The 14054-nt window shown below is 38.9% G+C and overlaps 1 protein-coding gene across 2 annotated transcripts; it reads left to right on the forward strand.

Moving 5' to 3' along the window:
- INPP5J (inositol polyphosphate-5-phosphatase J) lies at positions 1-13031 on the forward strand. Of its 2 annotated transcripts, XM_053468547.1 has the most exons (14): positions 1-72; positions 238-403; positions 1929-2494; positions 2986-3093; positions 5039-5147; positions 6190-6306; positions 6584-6759; positions 9756-9867; positions 10457-10566; positions 10833-11031; positions 11147-11284; positions 11413-11499; positions 11802-11906; positions 12108-13031. In XM_053468547.1, the coding sequence occupies exons 2-14, from the start codon at positions 332-334 to the stop codon at positions 12564-12566; spliced, it is 2358 nt and encodes a 785-aa protein (XP_053324522.1). In that variant the 5' UTR covers positions 1-72; positions 238-331; the 3' UTR covers positions 12567-13031. The 2 variants fall into 2 exon arrangements, with proteins under 2 accessions (XP_053324522.1, XP_053324521.1); XM_053468546.1 differs by lacking the exon at positions 1-72 and having other exon boundaries at positions 142-403.
- The last annotated feature ends 1023 nt before the right edge of the window (positions 13032-14054 follow it).

Genomic DNA, 14054 nt, shown 5'->3' on the forward strand with positions numbered 1-14054 from the left:
GTCCTAGGCAGCAGTAACATAAAACAGGTACGCACATGGGGCTTGCTTCTTCCCACAGAGGTCATTGAGTAGGTAAGCAGTGTGAATGTACATGAATATAGCACACCACAGTTTAACTTTTCACTCAACGGCGATGTGGGATTGTGTATTGTTAAGACTCCAGGATAAGGGTGCTTTTTTGCTGAATGAAACGATAATATGAAATTGGTGTCTGTCCCTTTAAAAATCCTCATGCAGGTTGATTCCCTGACGTCACCTTCTACTAAAGGCTGAGAGGAGAGAAAGGGAGAGAGAGGAGGAGGAGAGAGAGAATAGCATCTGCTGAACTGCTATGGAAGAGCAGAGGGACCGTGAGCACAGCAGCACACACAGGGCACAGAATGTGGAGAGCCGACAAAGACAGGTAACGGCAACCCAATTACAGTAAGAAAAAAAAATTACAGCTCTAACATTCCAACATGCCTTATGAGCTGGATAGGTTTTACAATATAGTCCATGCTATCTGCTGCTGGTTTGCTCAGCAAAGTCAGTAAATCAATGGCATTTTATTAGGTCTTCTGTCCACTGTCATCTCTCCATCATCGTGGGTTTAATTATCAGTGGGATCTAAAATAGCTCAGGAGAGAGACACATTTAACCGCCATTGAATACCACATTGGCTGCAACGGGATAATGCTGATTTGGCTTTGACTGTAGGGTCAAACTGTCTGGATTTGTGTATTTAAGGTCCATACGTTATGTCTCGTACACATGGTGCAACACAATAATGTGTGCACATATTGTAAATTAACACTCACACACTACATTGAAACACATTCTAGCACTGGAGGCGTTGTATGAAAGTGTCATTGCACCAAAATTGACACAATGATCTTCAAATTAATGTTGCCAGGTATAAAATAATATATTGCAGAAAGCGATTACATTTATAAATACCACCCTGAATTTTCAGTGAGAATACGTATTTCTGATTCATACAGCTCCTTCCATCTATACTAAATACACTGTATCAAAACCTCTAAAACATTAAGTATGATACTAAAAACCACAATTATTCTTGTATTTGCACATTATTTAACATACTTAACACTGACTCTTGCCATTAAAGCATACAATGACTTTGTCACAAGTACCCCAAAAAATTCAAACTAATTCCTAGTTACCAAAGCACAAGCATTTGCACAACTATCCTAAATATCCAGCGGCTATAGAAAGGTCTCTATAATATAAGCTAATTTGCATATTCTGCTCTAAAACAATTCAATATACCAAGGGCTGTAAATGCTAGCACTTTGACACACACATATTAGTAATCAAATATTGTATGGTTGATTTACATACATATTCATTACCATCTGTACATTCCATGTCTACATTGACCCAAAGAAACTAAGTATATTAACCCTCTCCTGTTTAATCCTTCTGTGTCTTTGCTTATCACCACTCAGCTCCCAACTTTTCTCACCGCTACTTAACCGTTTGTGGTTTGTCATAATAGATCCGCGTAACCTTTTCCTGCTGCCATTTCATTAAACTATGGTCTTGTACTTTTTATCCTTCACTGCATTGTCTTTTTGCCTTTATTAGTTTTTCATCATTGCTGTGCTTTCCACGCAAGCACCTACTTCTCTCTCTCTCTATCTATATGCCTCCCTCTCCATTGCACCCCCCATCTTCTCTAGTGTCATTATCTCATTCCATTCTGATAAATGCAGAGAAAGCTGAATGTTTATTTTTAGAGACATTATTAGGAGACATGAGAAAGGACATATGTGCCTCAGATAAGGGAAGTAAGAGCAAGCAGAAAACATTTATATGAACTATGTGTGTTATAAATATGTGTTATAAAGTTTGTTTAGTACCAAGTCATTAAACACATGTTATGGAGACAGATATAATTCCTGTGAAAATACTGATCTCCCCTACAGATGGATTCTAACTCATATGGTGTGGAGCAATGTGTGTTTGTGGCACCTCCTTCTCCTGAGCCACCCTCTAGACCTACTTCTTTGACCTCTCCTCGACTCAGCCCTGCAGGATCAGGAAGATCTCAACCTGAGGGATCTAGTGGATCACAAACTCCCCTCCCAGTAATGCAGTTATCTATCCGTCCCATGTCTCCAGTTGGCTCATCTGCACCTGATCGATCCCAGCCAGAGGGATCCCAGAGAATTCATCCAGTGGGATCTCCACTCAATCCTAGGATGGAATCTGGCAGATCACAGCCAGAGGGCTTCTGTTCTGGCCTTCTATCCCCAACTCAACAGTACCGACCAATACCACCTCCTCCATCCTCTCCTCATCGGTCTCCAGCTCCTAGCCCCAGAGAATCTCCAGAACGTAGGCGATCACTCCATACATCTACACCTACAAAACCACAGGAGCCACTTCAAATGCCTGATCCCTGCCGACTTGCACAAGAGGAGACAGAAAGGTCACCTTTCAACAGGTTAGCGGCAGGTAGTGACCAAGAAAAACCTGGTGAGAATTTTAGGTAAGCTATAATCATCATATTTCATTAACTTAGGTGGGATAAATGTGCTGCATGTCATGCAACTGAGCCTAGTAATTGAGTTATTATCTATTGAAGGAACAATCTAGTCTCCAAATATTGTACTGTATTTTTATTTGCATGCTGAAGACCTTTTTGCATGGACTCCAAAAACCAATTTCACTGTATGCAGATTGAAGTATACACCATTTAGTTAGAAAATGAGGCTTGCACATGCTGATTAACACTCCAATTGAAGTCTGAGGGAGCCAATCTGCCAATACTCTCTCGTGCTTTTTCATATTGTTCAGCGTGGATCCAAACTCTGACAATACAGGAGCCAACTGTGTCCATGCTCTATTGTTGGATGCTAACTCTCTTGTTTAATCACTTAATGCTAACATTCACAACTGTGGAATAACCCAGAAAATCAATGACAATTTCAGTTTTATGTCATTTGAATGTATTATTTATAACATGTGCCTCCTTCCCAGAATTTATGTCATCACATGGAATGTTGGCTGTTCCGTGCCTCCTGATGACCTCACATCCCTACTCTGCCTCAATGCTGGAGATGGCAAAACTGACATGTTTGTGATTGGGTAAGAGACCCCTTTGCTGATATTCTGGCATCATGTATATATGAAGCAACCACATGTGGCACAGCATTTGGACGTGGTGACTGTTTCACTGAAAACTATGAAATAGTTGTGCAACATGTCCTAGGATTTAGTCCTAGGGAAAAGTAATGCATTTTAGCCAATATATCTGAATCCCGGAACCCCTTAGGATTAGCCATACCCTAGTCATCCAGTCATGGCTTGATCCCAGAGGGCTGCTGTTGAGTCAAAGTGCTCTGCTTGACTACCTGTGCTTATTAAAGAGATAGCTCAGAGGAGGGCTGAGAATGGTACATGATTGGCAGGATAAAAATAATATCAGGAAAGTCTAATCTCGATATGTATAGTTTGGAGGAATGGAGAGAGAAGGGAGAAGTCATAGAAACATTCAAAGGTTTAATTTAACAAGAGGCCATTGTCTAAAACTGAGAGTTAGATGTAATGTAAGGAAGTTTTACTGTACAGAGAGGAGAAGTTAATAAATGGAACAGCCTCCCATCAATTGGTAGAGGCCAATACAGTGGTGGAGTTTAAGAATGCATGGGATAGCATATAAATATCCCAAACCTAAGACAAGACCAAGGACTGATTAAGGTCTGAGGCTCTACCTCAGTAAGAATGGGCAGACTAGGTGGGCTGAACATTTCTTATCTGCCTTCAAATTCTATGTTACTATGGATTTAACCATGAGCAGAAATAATAAAATGACAGATCCACTTTTTATCTGCTTTTTAACTGTTTTATCTGCTTGACATATTAACATCACTGTTAACAGGAAACTGTTGCCTTTATAGTACCGTATTTATAGTATTTAGCATAACATTACATTTATTTATATAGTGCCAGCAGATTCTGTTGTGCATAACTTCCTATCAATATGTTTTTTTGTGTGGTTGTTTTGGAGATATTTAGTAAGATTAGGTCAGGGAAGATAAAAAACACCTTTGCCCAAATCAGCTTGCGTGCCTTTGCCTCCAAGAAGCTTATCAGTGCGATCCTAACCCCCAAACAGTATGTGTCATCTTTGCCCCCAGCTTCTCAATGCCCCCAAACAGGTCAACTGTTACTAAACAGTTGGTATGTGCCATCATTCACCTTGAACAACTTGTATATGCTTTCTTTGAACCTTGTCCCCCTTCCAACTTACACTCTGACACACACATGTAAACATACATACATAGACAAATTACACACACCATGCTTACACACACAATTACACATCCATGCTCACACACACACGATTACACAACAATGCTCACATTCATACATACATACATACAAAAAACACCGCCCCCGTCCTGTCTTACCTTTCTTCCTCTCAAAATAGTTTCTAAAGGGCCTTTCCTAAACAATTTTAAACCAATACAAGGAGACAGGAACAAGGGGTCGCCTGGGGCTCCCAAGAAGCATAGGTCCCTTCACAACTGCAAACCCCAGCATTTCCTATATGACAACTAAACAATATGATCCATCTCTGAGCAAGGGTTTCCATGGTAACAATAAAAAAGACGCCTGGCAACTGATCTTTAGTTAGATTGACATATATATATATATATATATATATATATACATACATACATACATTTACATTTTCACTAAATGTAACTAAATCTATTGCCAAGTCTCCTAGAGGGAAATGAGCCCAGACCCCAGGCAAAGGGTTAATAGGCATGCATAGTTATGCATATCCTGAGAACAGGAATGTAAAAAAGCTGATGCAGTGATATACACATAAAGTAGGTTTCTTATTTTTATTTATAGATATATTTCTCTTTCTATTCTGTAAACATTATTATCCACATGTCTTTATTGTATATGACTTTAAATGTAGGGTTTAAAAAGTGACAGATCAGCCATAAGCTGTAAAACCTGACTTTTCGCTGTTTCTGGGTTGATATTCCTCTGTCTACCATTGTTTTCTCTGCAGGTTGCAGGAGGTTAATTCTATGATTAATAAGCGTCTAAAGGATGCGCTCTTCTCTGACCAGTGGAGTGAGGCCTTCATGGATGTCCTAAGTCCTTTTAGCTATGTGTTGGTGAGAGCCAGACTTGGCACCACAGATACCTGTCTTGTCTGCTGCTTACGTTGCCTGTATAAAATTTAGTTTTTCCAAAAAAACATCCTGAGGTCATGGTAAATAATATTAACCTGTTAAATTGCATATCGGCTTTTCTACATACGCATAACTGTGCTGTATACGTATGTATGGGTAAAACTGTATACAATCATTATGGAATGTTGACCAGTTACCTGGACATTTACACATTACAGTTAGACAGCATGAATTCTTCTCTATATGTTGTATTACCATTTGCTTTATTAGTACCATGAAGCTATTTCTATAACATATGAGTATTTAAATATCAGCGATCACAAAACACACACTTTGAGCCCTCACCATGAACAATGGACATGCACATGTATTTTAATGTTTTGCCTTTGTGCACTACAATTCCCATCATCATTAGTTATTACTAAAACTAAAACTTACATATATGGGAGAATAATGATTTTTTTTATTTACACCATTATATCAGGTGATGGGTGTCATGGTTTGTTACTTATGGTGTTTTAACTATAGAAAAACAAAAAAAATGCCCTGGTCCCACGGGGAATAAATGTATCCTGGTTGTTGGCACTCAAAAGGATAAATGTGTGCACCACCAAAACAAGCTTTGCATATTGTTGGCGGAAATTGGTTTTAAAAAAAAGTTATCCGGGACATATTCCTTCCCAACGCACTCACACATTATATGCCTTTGGCACATTGATTTATTCATGAGCAGCTTTGTTCATATTTTTAGGTCCCATAGTGCTATTACAATAAGGGAGAATACAGAATTAAGAACATACAGAATTACTAATGACACGAACACACAACACTTACTAGGACAGAAAACTTTAGGTTAGGAAAATGTTATCACAATGTATAGACATTTCTATGGTCTATTGATTTTTTGTCCACTAGTAGGTTTCCAGTGATGCTACAGGAGTTGCCTGTTGAAATAAGTGTCCAAAGAAAACCATTAATCATAGAATTTCCCTCCCCATCGTGTCCATGACTCTATTCTGTGCAGGTCAGCACAGTGAGAATGCAGGGCTGCCTTTTGCTGGTGTTTGCCAAGTATTTTCACCTACCTTTTCTGAGAGATGTCCAGACTGACTGTACAAGGACTGGCTTAGGAGGATATTGGGTGAGTGATTATGTATGGTCTATGTGTGTATATATTTCACATAAACATGTCAAACCAGAATTTGGGATTTTATTAAAATCTTATCCGCCAAGGCAAGTGTGAAAAACTGCTGTAGTCTCGTAGATTTTTTGTTTATTCCTCATTCTTTTCGCAATTGTGTATCATGTATTTGAATGATATGGAGGTATTTTAATTTTACAGCAGGAAATGTGTTTAGCAGAATGCATCAGTCATGTTGGTCCTTTGTAAGGCTACTGACCATTCTATCTTGTTATAGGGAAACAAAGGTGGAGTCAGTATCAGAATGGCCCTGTTTGGTCACATGGTTTGTTTTCTGAACTGCCATTTGCCAGCTCACATGGAGAATTCTGATCAGCGGGTCGATAATTTTGAGAGCATCCTACAGCTTCAACAGTTCCAGGGGCCCTTGGCAAATGGTGTGCTGGATCATGAGTATGTTGCCTGTGTGGTTATGGTGCTCTGAGACATTTGCACAGCTCTGATATTGACATATGGAATACTTGACCATAACCCTCCGTCTATAACCCTTCCTATTATTCAATGTAGCCTTTCCCTGTGGATCCTAGACAGAGGCGCTACCATCTGATATTGCCCTGTATAATGTTTCTTCCTATAACATGGCAACTTTCAGTTTGCAAAACTGTGACACTCAAGTGATTGTAATGTCACCCATGGGTCCATCACCAATTATTTACGCTCCATCCATTATGTTTGTCTTTAATCTGGTTGTTGATAGCAGCGCTGTAACTCCTACGATTGTTTCATAAAGCTGTTCCCCATTACTTACATTCCTTCATACATAACTTCTACAGTATGGACAAATAGGAAAAGCCTCACATTCAGATCTAAATAGTCATGAAATTTAGTTTTATTGCCTATTACTAATAATCTAATTTATGTAGGGCTTTTTTAACCTCTTCTGTTTCTCTATATGAACTCTTCCTATATATTTATCTTCCATTCTCTACTATCCCTGGAATTTTTCTTTATATGGATCCCTTTTTGCTTTGCTGTAGCGGCTAACATGTCTCTGTAGGAAAAGCTTTTGGGCCATGCAAGTGAATCTGGGAATGGGAGAGTTAGTAGTGTTTCCAAATTCCTCTCTAAGATTTCAATATTTGCAAATCGGTCATGCAAATGTGGATAACCATATAACATGGAAAATAGTGTGTGTAGTGTGGCAGTTGGATACACATGCTAGAATGTGCTAAAAGTAAGCTGCCAAGCTCCCCAATAGGTGTATATATATATATATATATATATATATATATATATATATATATATATATGCGTCAGGGCATCCAAGTCCAGCAAGCATCAGTACCATCTCCTAAAGTTGATGGCCTGTATATATATATATATATATATATATATATATATATATATACAGTACAGTCGTGACCAAAAGTTTTGAGAATTACACAAATATTAATTTTCACAAAGTCAGTTACCACAGTTTAGATGATGGGAATATGTATATACTCCAGAATGTTATCAAGAGTAATCGGATGAATTGCAATCAATTGCAAAGTCCCTCTTTGCCATGAAAATGAACATGATGCCAATAAAACATTTCCACTGCATTTCAGCCCTGCCCCAAAAGGACCAGCTGACATCACGTCAGTGATTCCCTCGGTAACACAGGTGAGAGTGTTGACCTGGAAAAGGCTAGAGATCACTCTGTTATGCTGATTGACTTACAATAACAGACTGGAAGCCTTAAAAGGAGGGGGGGTGCTTGAAATCATTGTTCCTCCTCTTTTAACCATGGTTACCTGCAAGGCGACACATGCTGTCATCATTGCTATGCACTATGCTATTCACAGGCAAGGATATTGCTGCTAGTAAGATAGCACCTAAATCAACCATTTATTGGATCATCAAGAACTGCAAGGAGAGAGGTTCAGTTGTTGTGAAGAATGCGTCAGGGCAAGTCCAGCAAGTATCAGTACCGTCTCCTAAAGTTGATTCAGCTGCGGGATCAGCGCCATCAGTGCAGAGCTTGATCAGGAATGGCAGCAGGCAGGTGTGAGTGCATCTGCATGCACAGTGGGGCAAAGACTTTTGGAGGATGGCCTGTTGTCAAGAAGGGCAGCAAAGAAGTGACTTCTCTCCAGGAAAAACATCAGGGACAGACTGATATTCTGCAAAAGGTAAAGGGATTAGACTGCTGAGGACTGGAGTAAAGTGTTTTTTTCTGATGAATCCCCTTTTTCAATTGTTTGGGGCATCTGGAAAAAAGCTTAAACAGAGAAGACAGGGTGAGTGCTACCATCGGTCCTGTGTCATGAGACCATTCATGTGTGGGGTTGCTTCTCAGAGTGGGCTCATTCACTATTTTGTCTAAGAATACAGCAATGAATAATGAATGGTACCAACACAACCTTCAAGAGCAACTTCTCCCAACCATCCAAGAACAGTTGGGTGACGAACAATGCCTTTTCCAGCATGATGGAGCACCTTGCCATAAGGCAAAAGTGATAGCTAGGTTTGGGTCCATGGCCAGAAATCTCCCCAGACCTTAATCCCATTGAAAACTTGTGGTCAATCCTCAAGAGGCGGGTGGACAAACAAAAACCCACAAATTCTGACAAACATTGCTTATGCAAGAATGGGCTTTCATCAGTCTGGATGTGGCCCAGAAGTTAATTGACACCATGCCAGGGCAGACTGGAGGGGTCTTGAAAAGAGGGGTCAACACTGCAAATATTGACTCTTTGCATAAACTTAATGTAATAAAAGTGTCAATAAAAGCCTTTGACACTTATGAAATGCTTGTAATTATACTTCAGTATACCATAGTAACATCTGACAAACATATCTAAGAACACTGAAGCAGCAAACTTTGTGAAGACCAATACTTGTGTCATTCTCAAAACTTTTGGCCACGACTGTATACATACTATATGAACAAAAGCATTGGGACACCTGACCATTACACCAACAGTGACTTTTAAGACATTGCATTCTAAATACATAGACATTAATAGGCAGTTGGTGCCCCCTTTGCAGCTATAACAGCTTCCTGTTAGACTTATCCACCACCCTCTAAGTGAAGTATTACTACTTTACTATTTCATTACTAACATAACACATATATACAGTATATATATATATATATATATATATATATATATATATATATATATATATATATATATATATAACATGAGTTATAATTTATTTATAATATATAAAGGTGCTTATATAGACAAAAATCTGATGAGTATCTTGCAGATTCAGTCCCACTGTGGAAACATAGTGTTTACACCACCACTGGGGTTTCCCCGTTAGAGATAAGGGATGGTGCACACAGGAGGTTCAAATTCTCTAAGCCCACATTCTGTTTGTACTCTAGTGGGGGAAAAAACAACACTGGGTGATGATAATGATCTGTAGTGTTTTCCCTAACAACTCTCCATTTTCAGTCTAGTGTTCTGGTTTGGAGATCTGAACTTCCGCATAGAAGATCTGGATTTGCATTTTGTGAAATCTGCCATTCAAGGCAATAAGTTTGCTCTTTTGTGGGAGAAGGACCAGGTAAGGTAATTTTGGCGGACCAGTGCTAAAAGGGATATCTTTCCAGAAATAATAAAAGAAGCAGATTGAGTCTTATATGGAATACTTATCTATATTATCCTGTACTCCAGTAGCATGCAGTTATGTATTGGACTTTACATCTTTGCTCTTTATAATAGGACAATTGGAAATTCCTTCCAAGTTTTAGAAATCTTGGTGTATTTGTATATGTGACCAAGATTTATTGTGTAATGGAAGGTACAGTTTTGTGTAAACAATATTTACTGTATTTGTATCAAGAAAAAATATGTAAGTGCTTCCTGTTCTGTATGTGAGCTTTTTCATAAATGACTAACAAAGATATGAATGACTGGTTACTGGGAAGGAGATAGATGTCAGTGTTGTATGTCTCATGTGAGGCAGGTCATTGTGATTGTATGTTCCAGCACATCCTATGATGAGTTTTTACTATGGAAATCGCAGTGTGTTACATTTATTAACTGAACTTCGGAGCTTGTCTGAAACTTCAATGAAGGCTGTTTTGCTCATCAGAGAACTGGGTTCTTGTGTCCTGTGCACCATTGTTGCTTAGACTTTTTTGTTTTTATAGTTGAACATGGCAAAATATTTTGAGCCTGTGTTGAGTGGATTTATGGAGGGTCCTCTAACATTCCCCCCCACATACAAATTTGACGTTGGTACAAACACATATGATACTAGGTAAGTGTCTGCTTGAAAAAACAAGTGTATTCCTTTTCTATGTGCATTGATGAAAACTTTGTTTAGCATTAGTGACAATTGTGTAACATTTGCAGTGTGCTTATTAAGTTGTTTCAAGCTAAATGTGTTGGATAGTGGTAGAGCATTGCAATGCATGGTTACTCATCACTGTTATTAGAGCTCCAGAAGCATTTTGTGTTTGCCTGTACATGTTCTATGAAACTCTCTGTCTGTGTAAACGCATAAATGACTCTAGTCTTCCATAGCTCCAAGAAGAGGAAGCCAGCCTGGACTGATCGTATCTTGTGGAAAATTAAGTTTCCAATTTCTCAAAACACCGGGGAAAGTGCAGGGATAATCAGCTCCGAGTCAGAAGACCTGTCAGTAACCTTACTCAGCTATGGTAGTCACATGCAATATACAGAGAGTGACCACAAGCCTGTTTCTGCCATTTTCTCAATGCAGGTGAGGCTTGGTAAAGTGCAAATAGTTAAAATGGTTTAGAACTGGAAGAATTTATCCTCTAGCTTGACAATGAGGAGACAAGATCTAATTGTAACTGTTCTGTGGGTCTGACCAGTTTTCTACAAGCCACGTGGCCCCTCTTGTTCATCTGTTGGTACGTGATGAGTGGCTACATCCTGAAGATGCGTGTGCCACCTACAGATGTTCCCCAATCTATATGAAGAGCTCATGGGATTGGATTGGACTTTACAAGGTAAAAAAACCCCAGTTTAGTATCAAATGGATATTTCCAACAGAACAATCCATCAGCCCCCAACCTATTTCTCTTATGTCATTGGTCAGTTTGTGACTTTATTCTACTTTACTCCATTTCATATTCAGGTTGGATTTCGACATCACAAAGATTATGTGTCCTATGTGTGGGCAAAGTCTGAAGAAGATATTGATGGAGAAAGGCACCAACACCAGGTTTATACTTTAGACTCCTAGGTCTATATTTAAGGTACCCAAGGTAGCGACAATTATGTTTTCAGCTCTGGTTAAGCCACAAATCCCATGGTTCTTGGTAAGCCCTTGAAGTAGTTTATCAAGATCTGAATAGCTACCCTTAGATCTAGAAAGTCACATAGACATCAGAAACATCCCATGCTCAGATATCAGGAACATTTTGGTAGATTTACAGGCCTGACTTCTAGAATTAACTCCACAATTCAGATCTGTAGTTTCAGTTACACATGTCTGACCTTGAGCATTATTCTTCTCCAACCTAGGTAATCTTTTGTGAGGAATCACTGCCCAAGGGTACTGGCGAATATCTACTTGGTTATTACAGCAACAACCTTGGCACATTGATTGGGGTTACTGAGCCATTCCAGGTAACAGATAGAATGTCTCCTAACCCTTAACTTGTGTTTTTCTCAGTTCTTACCTATAAAAAGAAAAAACGTTTGCATAATTTAAGATATTATTTCACCCTCTTTCTTAATAATATAGCTTTACACCTACTTTTTGTATTTTATGAGTAACAAAATAGTTTTTCTATACACTAAATCCATCTATCTCATGTTATTCCTTAGATTGCTTTGCCTGGTTCTGAAGCCAGTACCCCTTCTGATAGCTCAGACTCCAGCTCAGAAGAGGATAATAGCACCCAGGTCCTTCTCCGACCGAAATCCCGCAGTCCTAGCCCAGCTGCTGCTCGTTCTCCTAGGAGCCGAAGTCCAGCACTTGCCCGCTTGCATGACCTCATTCTTCCTGGCTCTTCACGCCAAAAGAGCCGTAGCCCTTCACCCCATGGAGCCAAAAGCCCCAGACAGGAGAGATCCCAAAGGCCCCGATCTAGGGAACTCGCCCGTGACAACAAGGGTACCAAAGAGCACAGTTCACATCACTCTCAGTACATCTCTATTCCCACTCCAAGGCCAGCTGTGGAGGGCCAAGGCTACAATCCAAAAGAAGCCACTGTCCTGTTACCTAATTCACCATCACAAATGGCCAAACTGCACATCACTGCTCCATCACAACACCCAGAGTGAAATAGCCGTCCAAAGGGAAAGCAGAGGGTGTTGTAGGAGCATTGCCTCCAGTTATTGTTTGCACTAGGTTGAAAATTTGCAATGGTCTGTGTATTGTCACATACAACATTTCTGCACTGAGCATTATATAGGTATATGTGTTTTGTTTTTTTTATAGTATAGATTTAAATGTGAATGTGCACAATCAATATTTCACTTTCAGGACTTTCAGAGTTACAAAAAGGTAACAATTGTTTTCACGTGTTTCAAAGAGTCTTAACAGTTCTTCTTTCAGGCATATAACAAAAGAACCTATAGCAAAAAATCCAAATATTTTCTTTATTTTGTCTGTTAAAATGAGTAGCAATCTCAGCAAATATTTTTTTTGGTGTTCCTTGTATTAGATCCCAAACATTGCCAGTATCTACAAAGCTGAGATAAAAGTAGCACTATATTTAATTAAAAAATAAATTACATACAAATAGAGTGCCAATTTATTTGCATTTTGTAAATCTGTCTCTAACGTAATCTATTAAAATTAAGAAACACAAAAAACAAGAGAATTACATATTAAACTAATTAAAGATAATGCTGATGGTAACAATCAGTGCCTCTATGTATGACGATAACACTGTTGTAGAAAATATTCTGTTCTCAATGTACTTCAATTGTAGTATCATTTGCATGTTGAGACAGCAATGTATACCTATGGTTTTTTCAAACCTCACTCTATACGTATAGAGTGGGTTCTGCTGAAAATTAAAGGGACCACACAGCTATAATGCATATAATGCATATAATGGCTGGAGTGTTTCTTTAAGCCATATGAGGAGGGAAGACCCCATCCTCTCTCTTACTTGCTTACTCCTTTATGTCTCTACATTGATCATTTTGGAACAATAAAGAGTGGCCATTCTCTGCAAGGTAGGTGTGGATGGGAACATTGGGGTACCTTGTAACATTTTGTATTGGACAGAGTGCAGCTGGGGGGATGATGTGTTAGGTTTCCATCCTGCATAACTATATCATGTGTCAAATAGTAATTGGAGAGCTATCTGCCCTACATCTAATGCCTCCAAGTGTCCCTCTTTAGGAAGGACAGTCCCTCTGCTCTATTGCCATATCATAATCATTTGTGCATAAACAGCAGCAAATGTATTTATAAATTGAATTGTGTAAATAATATACATTATGCATTTTCATCAATATGTCACAAAGTCACATTGTCACAATTATCCTGGTAAAGCCCTGCTCTTAGAGATACCTCTGCTCACACACCCTAAAGCAAGGAGTCCACCAAAATGTATTGACCCTGCTATGCTAATACAAAGATAATTACCACACAGTGTTTTTATTGTGTACATTTTAGATGTAACATGTTCACAAAGTAGGTTATATACATTTCCACATACACGGTGTGCACACCTATAAAAGAACCCATGTACATATTACCGTAATATGAAATCTACTGTACATATATACATACAACATGTATAAGGAGTATGCATG

The sequence above is a fragment of the Spea bombifrons genome, chromosome 1, assembly GCF_027358695.1.
Source record: "Spea bombifrons isolate aSpeBom1 chromosome 1, aSpeBom1.2.pri, whole genome shotgun sequence".
NCBI classification, from domain to species: domain Eukaryota; kingdom Metazoa; phylum Chordata; class Amphibia; order Anura; family Pelobatidae; genus Spea; species Spea bombifrons.